Source organism: Mytilus edulis, chromosome 5 (assembly GCF_963676685.1).
Source record: "Mytilus edulis chromosome 5, xbMytEdul2.2, whole genome shotgun sequence".
In the NCBI taxonomy this organism is placed as follows: domain Eukaryota; kingdom Metazoa; phylum Mollusca; class Bivalvia; order Mytilida; family Mytilidae; genus Mytilus; species Mytilus edulis.
Window position 1 is genome coordinate 90,906,694 of NC_092348.1, and position 20,350 is coordinate 90,927,043.

General features: G+C 31.4%; 1 protein-coding gene across 1 annotated transcript; it reads right to left on the reverse strand.

The window, feature by feature from the left end:
• Positions 1 to 10,218: 10,218 nt before the first annotated feature.
• Positions 10,219 to 12,549, reverse strand: LOC139525311 (uncharacterized). The gene has a single exon (XM_071320512.1). It carries the CDS (start codon positions 12,106 to 12,108, stop codon positions 10,219 to 10,221), a length of 1,890 nt encoding a protein of 629 aa, XP_071176613.1. The 5' UTR covers positions 12,109 to 12,549.
• Positions 12,550 to 20,350: the final 7,801 nt, after the last annotated feature.

Sequence of the window (20,350 nt, forward strand, 5' to 3'; positions counted from 1 at the left end):
AGTATTTTCTTATATATGTAAATATAACTTTTGTGAGTGACCTAAAAAAAGACTGAAATGAACATATGGATATTGTTTAAAAAAAACACTAACAAACCGACTTTGCCGATTAAATTTATGAATTGAAAATATGATTTTTTTAGACGTGTGTGTTTTGTTATTCTAGTAAAGGATTGGACAATTCTGGAAAAAAAATAAAATCACAAAAATACTGAACTTAAAAATTCAAAACAGAAATCTAACGGCAATATCAAAAGCTCAAACACATCAAACTATATACACGGGTGTCATTCAGTTTAACGAGAGAAATGATCGTGAAAGAATATTTAACGGAGTCAAGTATTGCGAGACGACCGTGAAAGCTCTGGTAACGGATCGTGAAAGATATATAATATTTAATCGAGTGGACACATGAAAAGTCAGTAAATAACCTAATTTAATTAATTACACAGACACGAATTAACAATGTATTGTCGAAATGCGCATCTGGTGCAGTAAAATTGGTACCGTTTATGTTATTACAACACAATAAAACTGTCTGTCAAAAGGGTTCAACATTATGATCAGTATGTGAGAAAATCCAGTTCTAAAAGTTCATAGTTTTTACAAAACAACAAAAGACAGATTGCTTCTCGACATTTCGATGACATAAAAAATGTAAACAAACATGATTTTTTTCACAAATTCGAATAAAATAAACTACTATCCGAATAAGGGCATTCTATTTGAATGAATCAAATGGTTCTCATAGTTATTTGTATAAACATAATCTGAAACTTGGTAAACAAAGAAATATTTACACAAAATTGATTTTTCGGATCGTGAAAGATCACGTACCGTTTTTTGAAGATCGTGAAAAGGAATCATGAAAGATCTGATGCTACTAAGACGTTCAAATTATTCTTCAATTATATGATAATTAATATTTGTTATTGGTATTGAAAAAAAACAAGATTGGCCAAGATCCTCAATAAGTTAAAACATTTCAAAGTATTAATACTTTCAAAAAAGTAAATTTTATATTATCCACCAATGTATGTATATTGTTATAATCCTACAAGTTACACCCGTCACTTGAAACTTTTGTTTAAACATGGACCTCTACGTATAAAGACAATCCATATTATCGCTTGCCCAAGACATATAAGCGGAGTAACAGGAGATTTTATTTGTACAAGTACAAATAATACAAACAAATTATTATTTGTGCATTTGTGAACATGTTGTTTTATAATAGTTGGCTGATTGTAGGTAAAGGTTTTTATTGTCATGTGAAGTACTCACTTATCACGAGTTATAGGATAACTAAATTTTGTATATTGGATCCTATAATATACATGTCCGTCAGACAGGATTAATCTGACCTTGACTTTGCCTAATTTCATGGATGCAGATTAAGTTTTTTATGGTCAAGTCCGTATCGTGGATTCGTTAAGCTTTAGGCTAACTGTCTGTTGAAATGATTGTTATGTGTACATTTTCGACTTCTGCAAGGTTTCAAATAACATTGACCTCATTATCATGCATCATTTGGCAATGTTCGTTTTATGTTGTTTGACCTTTTGTTTATAAACCTGTATGCTATAGCGCCACGGTATTTGGTGTATGGTGTCTGTCTGACTGTCTGACTGTCTGCATGTTTCATATATGACGTCAATAGTATTTGAAATATTGATATTAAGATATCTATGTTTGGCTGTCGGTCAGAGTTCATATACTTTCGACCTCATGTTCCGAATTAATTGGCCAAATATAAATTTTACATTTTTCACTTTCTAAGGTACTGCAAGGATCGGAACACCTATATCTGGTTTACGGGATGTTTGTAGAGATTTGTATGGCATGGTTCATCTGATCTTGACCTTTTTTTATGATCCATTGACAATCTTAAGCGTATTTGACACTTCTAGTAAAAACCCTTAATATTACAGACGTTCAACATATATACTTTCATAAGTAAAGCAGACGAGACATTTCAGCAATTGCGCTCTGGTATTCTTTAATCGTTAGTATATAGTTATCTCATTGGAAATCAATCCACATCTCCTACCTTGTTTATAAAGATACATAGAACTTAAGAAAGTACTGTTACACAAAATGTTGGTTATCGTTCAACAGTCAATCTCAAATTGTTCATGAAAGATGCTGTTTTTGTTATAAGTTTTTGGTTGATAGTTAACATTTTGGTTTAAACGTTGAATACCCATATTATTGGCCAAATAGTGGCTGTTTGCCTGAATTGTACTCGACCGAATTTTCAGAGCTGAATTTTTCACACTGATTTAGACACGTTTTGTGTTTTTTTGGTGATTTTTTTAACTTTCGAGGGAAAGTGTTGAATAAAAAAAAAAATAATAGCTTTAATGTTCATTCTTATCAAAATAGTTACAGGCTTCAACCAGTTGCAGGTATATCAAATGGTTAAAGAAATATTAATTTCTGATTACTAGTATTTAGTCTGGTCACGCATTATCTTTCACGATCAAAATAATGCGTTGCCTTATCTTTCACGATCAAATTTAATGAAATTTCAACAAAATTCAAGCTTTTCATAAACAAATTAACCTTTTTAAGGGAAGAGCATACTTTTATTTCACTGTATTATAAGAAACACCAAAGATTAAATTTCAAATATATCATGATATATTGAAATTTAACCATTATAGGTACAAATAGCGTGTTTTTTTCATTAATTCGATAGACACGCATTTCTTCTTTCGTGTTTTTTATAAAGTGCTGCATAGTTTCTTTGTCTTATTGCACAGTAATGTTGAAGAAGTTGAACCATTTTGACAGATATATTTTTTTGTTCGGATTTGTTCCGCGTTTTGAAAATTTGCCGATTTTTTTCACAGATGCTGAATTAGAATTTACATTAAATGTGTTTCACGATCCGGTACCAGAGCTTTCAAGATCGTCTCGCAATACTTGACCACCGATCATTTCTCTCGTTAAACCGAATGACACCCGTGATATAATGGACACCAGTTGTCATATACCTGATTTGGTACAGACATTGTCTTAATTAGCAAATGGTAGAAAAGTATTTTCAAACAAATAAGAAATACTACTTGAAGAAGCTAGAAATGTAACGTGTTTATCTATTTTTCACAAATGCTAAAATTGTCCATCAGAATTAGTTTCGAATTCTTTGAGAAACGAAAAAGATAAAAATGGCAAATGATTTTTTTCTACTTCAAATTAGTAACGCTCCTAAACATTATTGTAGTCTTGTAAATCCTACTTTAAATTAAAACACAACATCCCTTTCAAAATGGACAACATACATGTATTATTTTGTATTTCTGTATGTTTCCACTCACTTTGTTTGTGTCATCTACAATAAACAATGAAATACATCGGACATTTCAAATCAATTTCAATAGACTCATCATCAGTATTCAAGTCAGAATTGAAAACAAATTCGGATCTACTCTTGCATCATGTAGATGTCAAACAAAATAAAATATTACACCAACTAAACATATAACTTTTTCTGCACCTTTCTGGAAGTAATAACTTATTACTGGCTATTATTAGACCTGATCCAAAATGTCGGAATGGTTCAACTATTGCTGATATACGGCATTTTCTTTTTGATTGTCACGTTGAAATCCTACCATGTTCGAAAGTCTCGTTTAGCCCTTTATAAAATTATCAAATATTAATCGTGATATACAATATGATGAATATAGGTAAGAACATACCGTAATAATCATCTCTATTACACTTGTGTCTGATCTTTTTTGCTTTTACCAATTCAAATATGATTAAACTAAGATTTCAGAGATATTCAAAACAACAGATGTAAGTCAAGATATGAGGCAGACTAAAATTCCAAAGTAAATCACAATACAGCCCGGTTGATGAGTTGCTAGCCTACATTATGCTATTTAGATTCTGTGAATTTCAATGATTCTGTTCTGCATTAGGTATCCAGAAAACTCGGGAGAAGGAAATGACAAACATTAGGACAAATAAATAGGGGTCGGGGTATCAAATCAATTTATTTCACATTTCATCTTAAAAATTATTACTTTTTATTCCAGTAAAGCTATTAAATACTTTTTAAGAATAGAACTTCCAATTGCATTATCATGAACTATTAATATCTTTTTTGTTACTAGTAATGAACGTTTTCCCAGGTGTAGAAATAATGCACCCACCAAATGTTACACATGCAGACCCACTAATGGACATTAATTTTAAAGAATTCGTTAGCGCATGTGGAGTTTTTCTTCTTATGTTTGGTGCTGTAATTCTCGCCATTTCAATACTTGGATTTGTAGCCACATATCGGATGTCGAGACGTTTAACAATGACGGTACGTATACTTGATGCAAAGAATGATGCATAAGCATTTTAAATTGAGAACGTAAACAGGGATTGTGTTTATTAGATAACAACCCAACCACAAAAAAAAAAAAAACAAACAGCTCAAGGCCACCAAAAAGTCATTTCCAATAACATATACTTATTCAGCAAAATGAATGCCTTTTTAAACACATGTAAATAAACCAAAATTAATAAACGCACTGTTACAAAGACTAGCGGATCCTGACTAGTGACAGTCGCAAAAAAGGACGCATTTTAATTTTGAACTATTATTTCATCTATCAGATGTTCATAAAGCTGGGAGATTTATAATACTTGATATCTTCAAACTAAAAGGACTTGCCCGTAGTCTTATCATACCTCCCCTCTTAAATTTATCTACTGATTTATCACAATCAATGTATTAAAATGAAACTTGTCTTTAGTGTTCTATGTTGTGTCTTCTGTACTATTATTTTTCTGTTTGTCTTTTATTTTGAGCCGTGGCGTTGTCAGTTTATTTTCAATCTATGAGTTTGACTGTCCCTCTGGTATCTTTCGTCCTTCTCTTAACTTTGCGTTATCAGTCTCAGCGTACATCAAACACTGTTTTTTATCGATCAAAACTGATTACTCCATACAAACATTACTTTTCTTTAGCTATCTAATTCATGTCTATTCGTGCTCCTGGTTGTCTAAAAAAACCGTTTTATTGATTATCTGAAACAACGATATTCACCGTCTTCTTAGAACTTTGTAAGACCTCGTTAACCGGTGTAGGGTTCATTGTGTTGATATTATTATAATAAAATGATGCAGAATATCAGAGGTTTTAAGCAATGGTTGTAGTTCAATGTACAGCTAAAAGCTGCCTTGAAATTGCAATCAGAATCGAGCTTTTGCAAAGTATTGATGGCCACATTGTGACCTAGAAATGATGGATTTAAAGAGATATTTCTAAATCCACGAAGTATTTTATGTCGGGTAGATATATGTTACAGTAAATTTGAACGCCATGATTTTGTTATATATTTACAGTATATGGTTGCACTTGGTATACTTATTCTGATACAGATCACAGCAGTTGTTTTATACACAGTTGATCGAACCTTCGTATGTATCTTTGATGATTTTTTTTTTTATAGAAGATATTTTATCAAAAAAGAATTTAACATAAATACACAACAATCAAAAATTGCAAAACACAATTGACAAGATAACGAAGTCATCTAGTTACCTCCAAAATAAAAATATTATGTCATCATAGTATGCAAAAAAGTAAGATAACATTTTTTTTGCAATATTTGATTGTTAAAGCAACAAATCATGAAGTTTATATATTATTCATGATGTAGATTTTATCCATGGTTTTTTTAATTAATTTTCAATGGTTTAGAACTATTTTTACTTTACTTTCAGGCTAATAAACTTATATATTTGCACTTCTTTAAAAGTTTAGATGAATCTTATCGGGGATTTCAGTACAACGATTCTGTAAGCATTGGGTGGAACATTGTCATGCAACAGGTAAACATTAGTCAAAACCTAATATGGTATTAATATACTAGCTCAAATGTCACACCAAAATATACGATTACAATCTTTGAAGCTGTAGTTAAGGCTTTTTCCGTTCCACTCTGTTATTCTTTAGTTTCATTATCTTTCATCCGTTCAAATATGTTGAATCAATGTAATAAATTGTCATGCTATAGAATATTTCAATACCCACCGTAAGTTTTTATTATCCTTGAAGTGAATTTCTAATAACCAGAGCATTTAAAACAAATGTCCGTAGGAAACGCAATGTAATTTATCTTTGTTGAAATAAAAGTAGAAAAATGGCAACAATACATTCTTTGAGTGAGAGCGAGTAACCGAAACTATCTTCATCGATAATCCAAGTTCGAATCAAAATACATGTACTTACAATATACCGAGTCCAAAGTCAAATTCAAAAAGTGGAAATCCATACAAATTGACAAAATCAAACACTATCAAGCAACGGAACAATTAAAAACAACTGCCATATTACCGACTTAGTTTAAACAGTATTTATTAATGAAAAATGTCAAGATAAATATTACAATGTTACATAAAGTTCAAATATGGGATTCGGAAACAAGTTTGGAAAAACTTATATAAATCCGTCTTCCTAAAAAAACCCATCTATTTAACAAACAATATTAAGTGCCAACAGTATATTCAATGTATGGTAGCATATGAGAAATTGAATAAATACACACACACACGCAAAAAAAAAAAATACAACAAATGAAATAAATGAAAAAAAATGAAAGTGTGGAAAAAAATGAAATAAAATAAATAAAAAAAAACCACGAAACAGTCAACTTTTATTTACTTTTCTAGACAGTCACTGGAACCAACACACACGTCCGACCATAGTCAATTACGCCGGCAATCCACTCGATGTTACATCATATTAAAAAAAAAGTCTATATATATATATAATATATATACATATACTAGGTTAACTTTCAAAACGTTTTGTTTTATTTATGTATTTAGAAACTTTATGAAACATTTGCATATTGTCCTCGTCAGCTTTTAGACTGTCCCCAGATAAGATAATCTTAAGATTAGAACAGGAGATCGTCCCGATAGTATCCCTTCGAATTTCATTATATTTTGGACATTTGAAGAAATAATGAGAGGTAGTTTCTACTCAACCACAGGAATAATAATAATAATAATAATAATAATAATAATATCTTTATTTAGAGAGAGTAACTCATTTGGATTACACCAATTTTCAATAAGGCTCTCTTAATACAATAATAATTACATTACAAATAAACAATGCATCAATAATAATAAATTAAATAAAGATTATGTACAATTTAAAATACAATAAACAATTATGATATGGCATTACAGTAAAAATATGATGGTAATGTTAAAAGTACATAGATTTGTATTTATGTTTAAATTCGGATACTGTATTTGATTTTTTTATTGAATTAGGAAGAGCATTCCACACTTTTGGTCCATTGTACGAGAAACTAGACTTATACAACTCTGTATTTGGTTTTGGAATAATAAAATTATCTGAGGATGAAAATCTCGTATTATATTTTTGGTTTGCAGAAGCTGATACAATAAGACTGGACATATATTCTGGAGCTAAGCCATGTTTTGCCTTATACATTAGTAATGATTTGTGATAAAGTATTCTTTGTGTGATTGGCACAATGTTACATTCGTGAAATAATTCTCTTGAAGGTTTGGTGTAATCATGTTCGTCTAAAATTATTCTTGCTGCCCTTTTTTGCAGTTTTAGTAAACTATCTAATAGAAAGTTATTACAGTTTCCCCATATTGAACAACAATAATCTAAGTGAGGTAAAACGTAAGCGTTATAGTACATTTGTCTAGCTTTATGATTTAGATATTTCTTTATCCTTTTTAGTAAAGCTAAAGAAGAGTTAACTTTTTTGATTATATAATCGATATGAGAAGACCAAGATAGAGATGCATCAATAAAAACACCTAGAACTTTTTCACATGTACTTTCTATAATTTGTTGTCCATTTAAAGCAAGATTAATGTTTTCATTTGATGTAACGGAAAGCTTTTGTTTAGATCCAATGCATATAGCTTTCGTTTTAGATACATTTACAGCCATCTTATTGTCATCACACCAGCGAAAAATATCTTGTAAAACCGTATTAAGTTTTTGACTGATGCAACTTTTGTTTTGTCCAATGACTGATATGGTGCTATCATCAGCAAATAAATCGGTGTTATGATTAGGATTAGACAAAGGAAGATCATTAATAAAAATTAAAAACAACACCGGTCCTAATACGGATCCTTGAGGTACACCCGTTTTTTGTTTTTGTACGTCTGAAAATGTATTTGAAATAGATACTTTCTGATATCTGTCAGCCAAATATGATGTAAACCAACGTAATGAAGTATAAGCTAATTTGTATTTGTTTAATTTTTGAATAAGCAGTTCATGATTGAGAAGATCAAAGGCTTTTGCTAGATCTAGAAATACTGCTCCAACAAGATCGCCATCATCAATGGCTTTAAGCCATTTATCTATTAAAGCTGTTAAAGCAGTTTGACAAGAATGGTTTGCACGAAAGCCTGACTGCATTCTATACAATAACTTGTATTTATTAAGATATTTTACTAAGTGTGTTTTCACATGTTTTTCAAGGATTTTAGAAATGAGTGGTAAAATTGCAATTGGTCTATAATTAAAAACATCCTGTTTTGAGCCTTTGTTCTTATAAACTGGTATGACTTTTGCCAGTTTAAATGAGGATGGAAAAATACATGTTTTGATACTCAAATTAAAATATGACAAAGTGGTAGTGAAATAGCATGAGAAGACATCTTTAAAAATTTTGCACTTATGGTATCAAGGCCTGTTGCTTTTGATTCATCTAGTGCTTTTAGTTGTAAACACACAAAATCATTACTCATAAGTGGTATAGAAAAATACACGTCATCTGGTACATGACCCGATATAAAATCACCAAGTTGGTTAAAACAACTACTAGAATTGTCGATGTTTTGATCTATATTAAGATTATCTGTGATATTTGTGAAATAAGCATTAAAAACATCAGCAATGCCTTTTGGTTCTAAAATTTCCTTTTTGTTACAATCACTTATGATTTTTTATACTGGTATGATTGTCGGTACCGCTGACAGTATGTAGGTGCTTCCATAATTTACTGCTGTTGTTCTTTTTTTGTTCTATGATATTGGTATAATAATTTTGTTTAGAGTTTTCGATGAGATATTTGACTTTATTTCTCCAAAGTCTATAACTATACATATCTTTTTTCTTATGATAAAAATCACGTTTTTTCATGCTATCTAGAATTTCATCATTCATCCACTCATTTTGATACAAACGTTTTACTCTCTTTTTAATGAGTGGAGCATGATGATTTAATACTTTAGTAAAAATATTCAAAAAAGACAACAGTGCTTCTTCGGGGTCATCAATTTCTAATACACAATTAAATGAACGCTGTGATATGTCATTGACAAAATCATTTTCATTAAAATGTTTAGTAGATCTGAACGTAATATATTCATGAATTTTCTTTTTCGATTTTAACCCTCTTTTGTGAGAAATGCATACTGGATAATGGTCACTGATAGAATACTTCGGAACAGATATAAAATGAATATTATGTGGTTCATTGCTATAAATATGGTCTACCAAAGAGGAAGATGTTTGTGTGACTCGAGTAGGAACTGAGACTATTTGAGACAAGTTAAAAATGTTTTTTAAATGTGACCATTTAGCTGGAATCTTTCTCGACGACAAATTAATATTAAAGTCACCCAAAATAATCATTTCCTTATCTTCAATATCGACATTTGTTAACATTAATTCAAATTTTGTAACCCACTCTGCATTACTTTTTGGTGGTCTATAAATGTTACCAATTAATATAGGTTTTTGATGAACAAAAATAATTTCGATCCACATTGATTCTATATCATCATTTTCCAAATCATGTCGTCTTATTGTGGTTAACATGTTAGAAATATAAATTAAAAACCCACCGCCAGATTTTCCAATTCTGTCTTTTCTGTTTGTATCATAACCCTTAATATCTATTTCTTTGTTTTGGACAGAATCTGACAAAAATGTTTCACTTAAACACAGCACATCTGTGTTAGATTTTGATAGCAAATATTTAATTTCAGAAAACTTTGGCAATACATGATTGATGTTTAAGTGGCATATATTAAGTGACTTGTGTGGAAATATAAAAGGGTTTGTAAATGGAGATGATTTGGAATTAGATGATAGAATATGTGTTGCAGTACATAAATACAAAATAACAATACTGACAATATTTCCTAAAATAGAATTACATGTTCTGGTAGTGGAAAAGTTATTGGTTAAATTTACCTCCAGTACGTTTGACTGGACACACTTTGTTCTTGAGTTGTTGTGTTGTTGAATGGTATAAATCTCCTCCCTGTTGACCTCACCGATTGAAAATTTGATTCAGTTTCTGATGTGCAATTTGAAAATTGAAATAGATTGTTGACGCAGGAGATAATGTTGTGGCTTAAAACTTTGGCACCAGCAACATTTGTGTGAACATGGTCTGCAAATAAAGAAAGATTGGGCTGGTCTCCATATAGAAAGTCTAAAGTATTGTCCAAAATTTCCACATGTTGTTCCTCTAGAGAGAACAGATGATTATTGACATTGTAAATTGTACGATTAGCTTGAGAATTGGTTGGCCTTGGTAGAATTGAGGAAATTACCAGCTTAGTTCTTGGTAAGCTTTGCCTGACTGTACAAATCAAATTTTTGAAGTCGTCCATAATAGCATGAACAGAGTCTCCATCTGATACATTGTTAGTGCCCACATGAATAACAATAACATCAACACAATCAAGTCTGCCTTCTGATATGTACTGAATTAGGCAATCTTCAATGTCTCTGATCCGTCCTCCCCGGATAGTCTTTACTTTGGTATTGATTTGTTGAGTTGACATTTTCCTAGGAGACATCTTTTTAAGAGTTGAACTCCCAATAAGAAATAAATTTTTCTTGTCAAAAGACCGATGAAAATGGGGATAAGTAGATTTGACTTCACGGTCCGTGTATTTTGTATTTATTGGTGACCTTTGTTTTTCCACATAAGTAGGACTTTGAGCATTATGCTTGTTACCTAGATTTGTTCTATTTAAAGAAACTGGCTTATTAGAGCTGCTTGGTAAACCACTTCTTACAGCGTTGCTGTATGTTCCAGGTGTTGGTTTATTTGAAGCTGAAATTCTTTCCTCTCTTTTGCGATTTGGTGTTTCTGTCACAGTTTTTGTTAAATCGTTGACGTGAGATGATTTTAAATTTACAGATTTAATCTCATTTGAAACGGCATTTAATTTGTCCCACAAACTGTTGGATTTATTTATAAATGCCTTATTGTTTACATCGATATCCGATTTAATGAGCTGTGTTTGTGTAAAAACTTCTTGGACGGAGGTTAAAGCTGAATTGGTTTGAACTTTAACCGTATTTGTTAGTGATGCAAACTTGTCTTTCATCTCTTGAAATTGATTGTTTGACGAGTCAATATGACAGTTAAGGGCATCATTTAAATTTAAAACTTCCTCAGAAGTTGACAATAAAAGACTTTCAATTCTCCTGAGTGTTGACATGGTACAGAAAGTCGGAGAGTTTGCCTTATTATTATTTTTGCGAAATTTATTGGTGGAGATACTTCGACGCGGGGTTGTAACCTTCATCGGTATAGTTTCCTCTTCATCGTCGGTCCATTCAGTGTTGTTACACACATTCACGATACTATTATTATTTGCTTGAACGGTGTTTCCAGACGTTTTTATATTTAAAGCAAGTTTTGCGAGTTTATCGGCTTCAATCTGACCGATTTCAGAATCACGAGCAACGTGCGCCCACGTTACTTTTATATTTGATAACAAATTATCTATCTCTGACCAGAGTTCTTTGTTTTTCACATCATTTCCGGAAGATTTAAGTTTCCAGTTGTTGCTTTTCCAATAAACAATGTCATTTGTTATACCTCTAACTAAATATTCACTGTCGGTTTTAATGATAATGTTTGATAATTGATTTTCGTGTATTTGTTGAAGGCATTTTACGACAGCATACAGTTCCCCCGTATTGTTTGTTTGCTTGTAAGATTCAGGAACTGGACCATTTATATTTTTGATGTTATTTGGTTCCCAAAATATACCATAACTGGCCTTTGCCAATGGCTTGCCGTTATTCTTGCATGCTCCATCAATGTATACTTCCATTATTTAAAAATGTCCTAACAGTTCAGGAAAACGTTAACGTTGTTTTCGCGGGCTTTCTGATATGACGTGATGAACATGGTTTTGATTTATAAATTTTGCTTCATTTGTCTTTTGTTACAATAAAAATGTTAATATTGATAACAAATAGTAAAATTTACCATACCGTTATACATTTTGAAGTCTATCAAACAGTAAAATCCATCGTAATTCACGAATCGAGTTTTCCTAAAAAAACAACATCCACAACGGACCACTGCAACTCGTCTCAAATGTAGAATACACTATAGGAGTGTCCAGTAATAACAAATAACTTCGAACAATGTTAAACGATGCTTTAGAAAATAATTTCAACACTTTAAAAGTCCTGTGATCAACGGAAATAGATAATATTCCTGCATTGAATGATCGTGAATTTTTTAGGCAGCCATTAGACCTTCGTGACGTCACAACATATCGTCACAACACAGTGCGTTCTCGATTAGATTTTTTTTAAATAGATGGTCCCTTAGAACACTACTCTGGCGTCTTAGTCTTGCTAAACATATCTGTTATCTTCTACAGCCTAAGTGAAAATACAATGGTATCTATCTATACTATTAAACGAGAAGACCGCATTTTGTGTGTCGCTTCTCTTCTTTCCACAATACATTAATCAACACGCCTCTGTGTCCTATAGGTACAGTGCATAGTCGTATTTGTCATCCCTTCATATGATTATTCAGGTTGAGTTATTTTGGGAGAAAAACGAGAAAAAATGCATCCGGATATTGTCCCGTCATTGGACTAAATTTTAAGTCAGATTAGACTTCCGGTTTACGTTTTTTTGTATATATACTTTGAACATACATATTCTACGAATAAAGTGCATTTTCAGAATTCTATCTGCTATCATTTTCAAGTTTACTATCCACGGCGGTCACAGAGTTTATTAAACAGAGAGGGTCTGTATACTATATCAATGACCACCATGGATCGATTAGTAAACTCAGAAATGAAAGTAAATACACTTTATTTATATAGTAATGAATGTTCATAATATACTGTTTTAACTAATGATCATTTATTGTATAAAGTTTTATACTGTTAGTGTCTCATAAGTCCGTATTTATGGCTGGATATTGATTGTTTTATGTGTAAATATTATAATTGTTGTATATTTTTTATGGCAATCAATATGTGACACTTTAATAAACAAATTTATTATTTATACAGATAAGCGCTAAAATTATTCATGTGAACTTTTTATACCTTTTCTGAAATTTTCCAATCATTTAATCTTTTACAAAATTCATTGATTACAAAAGAAAAAGAAGATGTGGTATGATTGCCATGTTGAGACAACTCTCCTGGTCCACAAGAGACCAAAATGACACAAAAATTATCAACTATAGGTCACCGTACGGCCTTCAACAACGAGCAAAGCCCATACCGCATACTCAGCTTTAAAAGGCCCCGAATGACAATGTTAAAAAATTCAAACGAGAAAACAAGAGGCCTTATTTGTGTACAAAAAATGAACGAAAAACAAGTATGTAACAAGTATGTAACACATAAACAAGTAAACGACAACCACTGAATTACAGGCTCCTTACTTAAATTGTCATAATATATACTAAATGTATGTTATTGAAATTGATAAAAAACCAAAAATTCGGAATTTTGAAAATAAAGGAGGAGGGATAAAAAAAAAATATTTTCCTGTCCCCAATAACCTATGACTTATGATACTTCTGAATTACAGGCTCCTTAATTGTCATAATATATACTAAATGTATGTTCATATTGAAATTGATAGAAAACCAAAATTCGGAATTTTGGAAATAAAGGAGGAGGGATAAAAAAAATATTTTCCTGTCCCCAATAAATACTTTTGCTGAAATTCTCCATTCATTCAATATTTTACAAAATCCTTCCAACAACACTTTACATACTTTAAACTACGCTTTGATTGCCCGCAATTTCGCAGGTGTGTTCTAGTTTTATTATTATTTTGAGAGATATAAGTCGTAAAACCAGATTTTGATTGATTTAGACGAATGTCGTCTGGAATATTATTCCAAAGGTTTACTACGGCTGGTAGAAATGACTTTTGATAATAGCTTGTTCTGCATAATACAGTTTGTAAATTTGAAGACCCCATAGTCCTGTGGTCGTGTAGATCTAGTCTCTGATTTGGAACTAACACAGAAAGATAATCAGGACAATCTCCATGAAACATTTGATGAAATTTTAATAACTTATGTTTATCACGTCGAGACTGGCGAGTTTCTCAACCGGTTTCATCGTACAGCAACTGTCTCGATGATATCTTAGTACCACCTGTAACGATTCTTGCTGCTTCTAGTTATAAGTTTTCCAGAGATGTTTTTAAATAATTAGGTATGTTATCCCAGACAATGTCCCCATATTCTAAGACTGGGCGTATGAAAGATAAATAAATAGTTTCTAAATTTTTCCTTTTCAGTTTAAACTTTAACTTTCGGAATAATGCTAATCTAGGAATGGCCTTATCAATAATCATTTTTACATGATTATTCCAGCTTCCATCTTCATTTATAAAAACCCCTAAATGTTTGTGCGACTCAACTTCTTTTATGATATTATTATTCATATACACTGACGGTTGGTGGGGTTTATGGTGCCTTTTTGAAATGGTCATTATTTCTGTTTTGTTTAGGTTGAAATTAACAAGCCATTGTTTAGACCAATTATGTATTTTCTCAATATCTTTATTTAGCTTTTCTGCCGCTTCATATTCGTTATCAACCACTATATAAATTGAGGTGTCATCAGCAAAAAGTTTTATATCACATTCGATGTCATTAACTATGTCATTAATATAAATGAGAAATAAAATAGGACCCAAGATAGACCCTTGGGGTACCCCAGCTGAGACATGTTCGTTGTTGGACGTTTCTCCACCAATGACAACCTGTTGCCTTCTTGAGTTTAAATAGCTTTCAAACCAAAGTAACAAGTTACCATTAATTCCTATTTTTCTAAGCTTATAAAGTAAGCCTTTATGCCAAACTCGGTCGAAAGCTCGACTAATGTCGCAGAAGATTACCCTGACCTCTTTCCCTTCATCTAATGCTAAAACCAAAATCGTTAATAATACATAGCAGTTGATTTACTGTCGAATCACCAGGGATGAAACCAGACTGGAATTTTGTTAATAAAGAATTTGTAATAATAAAGTTAAAAAGGTATCTAAAAATGCATCTCTCCATTGTCATACCAATGTTAGACAGCAAAGATATAGGTCTATAATTAAGTAAAAATTCTGGGCCACCTTTGTTCTTATATACAGGTATAACATTTGCTAGTTTCCACACATCTGGAAACCACCCTGTTAGGAGGGATCGATTAAAAAGTTTTGTAAATGGATACTTTAAGACAGTTGCTGCCGCCCTCAGGAGTCTTTGACTGATTAAATCAGGCCCTGTAGCTTTTGAAATATCAAGATTCAAAAGCACATCTTAAACATCCTGCTCACTTATAACCAGATCCTCTAGGTTATTAATTTCATCATTTTTTAATATTGGTAATACAGTTTATGAATCATCAACAGAAGACTGTGCGCAGAAACAATCGTTAAAATATTTAGCTTTGTCGTAATCACTTTCTATATATTGGTTGTTGAAAATTAAAGTAGGATATGTTGATTTTTTGTTTGGTAGTCCGATCAAATTTTTTAATGTTTTTCCAACATTGTGTAACTTTTGTGCTTATTGTGTGGATACTATCAACTTTATTTATTTCCTTTTCTAGGAATTATTTTTTACTTGTTCGAACATAGTTTATGCATTTATTTCTTATACGTCGAAAATTAGACCAATCAATTTCATCGTTTGTTATTTTTGCTTTTTTATTTAATCTCTTACGCTTCCGAATCATTTTTCTTATATTCGAATTCATCCAAGGTGGATCATGTTTCCTGAACTGAACCAGTTTATTCGGGATTGATTTTGCTGCCGCTAAGAGAATTTTTTCCGTAACATTTACTGCCGCGGTATTTATGTTGTGATTATCAATTAGAGTATCCCAGTTAATTTTAAGGAGTTCGTTTTTAAACAATTCATAATCGCCTAAGTGATATTGCCAAATTTGTCTTTTAAAGGATTTTGTTAATTGTTTTTCGATATTTATTACTGCACTTATAGGGCAATGATATCGTACCGAATTTTCGCGGATGTTTTCACCAACTTCTGAGTACAGTATTACATCCGGATCATTTACCATAATTAGATCAAGTAGCGACACTGACTTTTCGCAAACATATGTAGGATTAGTAATTATTTGATATAAGCTATTTTGGTTGCAAATTTCTCTAAGATTTTGTTTGTAATGATTAAGTTGGTCATCATTAAAATCAGCGCAAATTAAAATTTTATCTGCATTCGAATTTATGGCAAGATCTATCGAATAGTTTATTTTTTCCCAGGTTTTGTTATCTGAATCTGGCGGTCTATAAAAATTCCCAAACAATGTATTTGTTCCTTTAACATGTATTTTGACCTAAACATATTCCAATCCGTTAATTTTAAATTCAGGTTTTTCGTCACTAAAAATATTTTCTTTAACATAAATAGCCACACTCCCTCCTGCTTTATGGTATTACCGACTTGGAACAAATTTTCCGAAAACAAATTGTGGTTCTAAAATTGTATGTTTATGATAAATAAATTTTCGATGATTGAAATTAACATTGATATACAATGATGATGATGACTGTGTAGTAAGGCTGAACATTATTTTGTACGTTTGCTGTTTCAGTTCAACTGTTGTGGTTTATATGGATACACAGATTTTGAGTTGTCGCATTCTTTTGATGAGAGATGGGGAGAACCAATCCACACGATGATTTTGCCGCTTCCAATTAATTTTCCGATTGCTTGCTGTAATGCAATAGAAATTCACCCACGAGGTTTTCAAGGACCTTGTAGAGCAAAAGAATATGTCTATAAGAGGGTCAGTATGTTAGTAGTATACTCATGCTAAGGTCATTGCATTAAAGTTTACAATGCTAAATAAATTAAACTGCATATGATCCTCCTTTTTTTCACCAAGGTTGTGAAATACACATTTTTTTAATGATTTAAAGCTTATGTTTGAATAATTTCTAAAGAATTAATGATAATATGTAGTGACACTTTGATGGAGAAGAAAAAACCCACAATATAAATGCATACACTGACGTCTCACTAAACACAACCATTTAATACTTGTCATAAAGATCATAAACAACTGTACAATATACATAGTAAAACTAATTTCACTCAATCACTTGGGGGTATTTGATACTTGATACGTTAATTCACAAAAGCGGACATAATTAGCATCAACCGTTCATCGTGCATCATAGACATTAAAATACAAAATCTGTGTATGGTAATACATTTTCAAATCTTGATTTATTTCTTTGTATATCACAATAATTTAAAATCTACTTTCAAAATGCGCATCAATTTAAATTTACAAGTGCGAGGTTTAGCTAGCTTTAAAATCATGTTTACCCACCATTTTCTTCTTCAGAAAATTTCTGTACCAAGTCAGGTGTTTCATAGTTGTTATCCATGTGTTTGATATGTTTGCGCTTTTGATTTTGCCATTTGATCAGGGACGTGCTGTTTTGAATTTTCCTCTAAGATCAGTATTTCTATGATTTTACTTTTTACATCAACGACATATATATATATTTTGTCTGTTGATGAATTTTAACCCTCTAGGAAAGTTAAGATGTGTTTGTTATGAAGTTCCTAGTGTAGCGGTGAGTTTACGTCTTTACACATTATTAAAGTTCAAATAGGAAAAAGAAATGAAATGCAACATGTATAGCTGACTATGGGGTATGGGGTATGGGCTTTGCTCATTGCTGAAGAGCGTACTGTGACCTATAGTTGTTAATTTCTGTGTCATTTTGGTCTCTTGTTGAGAGTTGTCTCATTTCCACATCTTTTTTTTAAATATGTAAGTTATGTAAGCTTTAAAGAATTTGAACCAGCATAAATTGAAAAAATTCCTTTATCACTGCAACCTTAAACTTACAGTTACAATAGCAAAATCTCATTACAATTTCTTAAATATACAAATCGTATTTGCGTTGTCAGTTTATTGTCGATTTATGAGTTTGACTGTCCCTCTGGTATCTTTTGTCCCTCTTTTATTCTCAATCATTAAATACAATTCGACCGTAAATTGGTATGCTGCTGAATATACATTGCATATAAGTTCAGTATTTTTAAAACAGATGGAGAAGTTTGTATTGCTATAAAAAAACTAATCAAGTTATTTTCATCGCACACACATTAGAGTGTTCTATTTCTTGATACAGTCCTATTTAGAAGAGTAAATTAACAGAAATACCTTATAATTCAAAAAGGAAAAATCCCTTAACATGTGGTAAAAGCTCAAACACATCACACGAATGGGAAACAACTGTCATATTCCTTAGAAAATAGTGGATCAAACCCGGTTTAATAGCTAGATAAACCTCTCACTTTATGACAATAGGTAAAGTACAAAGTAAAAGACAAATGATTAACAATATATATTTATGACGTAGTGAAATTTGAAACTGATTGTTTGATATAGATAACTATTTAAATTACAGGGTTGCATTGAAGCGTTCTGGGAAAAGGCAGACGCATACACATCGGTTGTCCTAGCTTTTGTTACAATCACAGGTTTGATTAAGGTAATGTGGTATATGTAAACGGTAGCAGAATGTATTGTTATATTTATATGAGTTGTTTATATATTCCTATTTTTTTTTCTCGAAAAATATATCAAATCATATGTGTTGTTCACATAAGAAATTAGAACTATATTCCTGGCAAGGAAGAAGTTTTTAAGAAGAGTATCCGACAAAATATTGATTTCAAATATTTCTTTAATTGTTACAGTTTAATCAATGTAAAATGTCTCAAATAAATCGAATGTAATACAGTTTAAGAATATGTCAAATAAGATTTACCAACATGACCAAAAACAAAACTGGGAGATATAAGGTAAACAGGAAAGGTAATTAAGTCGATCCTGATCTACATGTTGAATCAGTAGTGTTGCTACTGATGTTGCTCCTGACAAGAACAAACACACTCATATATTTAAAGGACAAAATTGAGATTACGATAATTGGAACATATTCCTGGTAGTTTGTGCTACACATATTCCTTAAAGTACAACCAAAATCTTGATAGTGTCCGTACTGTTTTTCTAAGACATGACTTTAGCTTATCTACTTAGATATGAAGAAGAAAATGAGTGGTATAAATGATAATGAGGCAACTCTATGCTAAAGACAAAATGACACAGAAATTAACAACTGTATGTCACTTTACGGCCTTCAACAATGAACATTTTTGGGTAATTCATCAGATCAAGACCATAGGAAAATGTGTAGTGTTCATAATGCTAGTAAAAATTCTGTAACATGTTTATGTATCTGTTGTTAATCAGGGTTTCGTAATTTGTTATCTGTCGCTATCCGTCCATAGATATTTTTGTTTCCAATTTGTTTTGCGACAAATTGATTGATATAGTGTATAGCCATATGTCTGTTATTGAGCTGCAAGATGGCTTTTATTCTTTCAGGTTTTTCAAATTCTAGTAATTTGTTACAGCAGAAAGTTCGAATCAAACAAAGTAAACAAGATAAAGACAGAAACAAGTGCAGAAAATAGATAACCATGTAGATGCGGAGAATAAATAAAGTATTACCGAGTTCGATTGGACATGGAATACTTAGAAAATAGATATGATAATTTTTAAGAAATATTTAGCAAACTATACTAGATGCAAACTATAGCTTATAGAACCAATGGATTCTTCAACATTCAAATGTAATTATAGAATGAGATAAACTGAAATAAATTAATAGCAGCAACTGTGAATTATCTTTTGGTAACATGCATGATGATCAGTCCCTAATATAAAATGATAACTACTTTCAATGTGTTCGAATGCAATTTGATCAGAATAAAATCTACCTTGGGATCTGTGTCGGCAACACAGCTTCATTATCTTCAATGTTTACGTAATGTCCCACCAAAAGGAGGTCATTTTGATTTTAACGATTTACAGTTTTATGATTCAAGATAAACAAATAATTGGCAAAAAAAAACCGACCAAGAGATAAAACAGTACACAAAACTCAAAACATATAAAACAAAAAATTGAGGAACACAAACCCCAAAAAGCAGGGATTAGTCTATTTGAGTAGGCCACACTCGTAACAGTC

Excerpts from the sequence above, each read along its gene's own strand:
- LOC139525311 (XM_071320512.1), bottom strand. The coding sequence starts at position 12,108 with ATGGAAGTATACATTGATGGAGCATGCAAGAATAACGGCAAGCCATTG.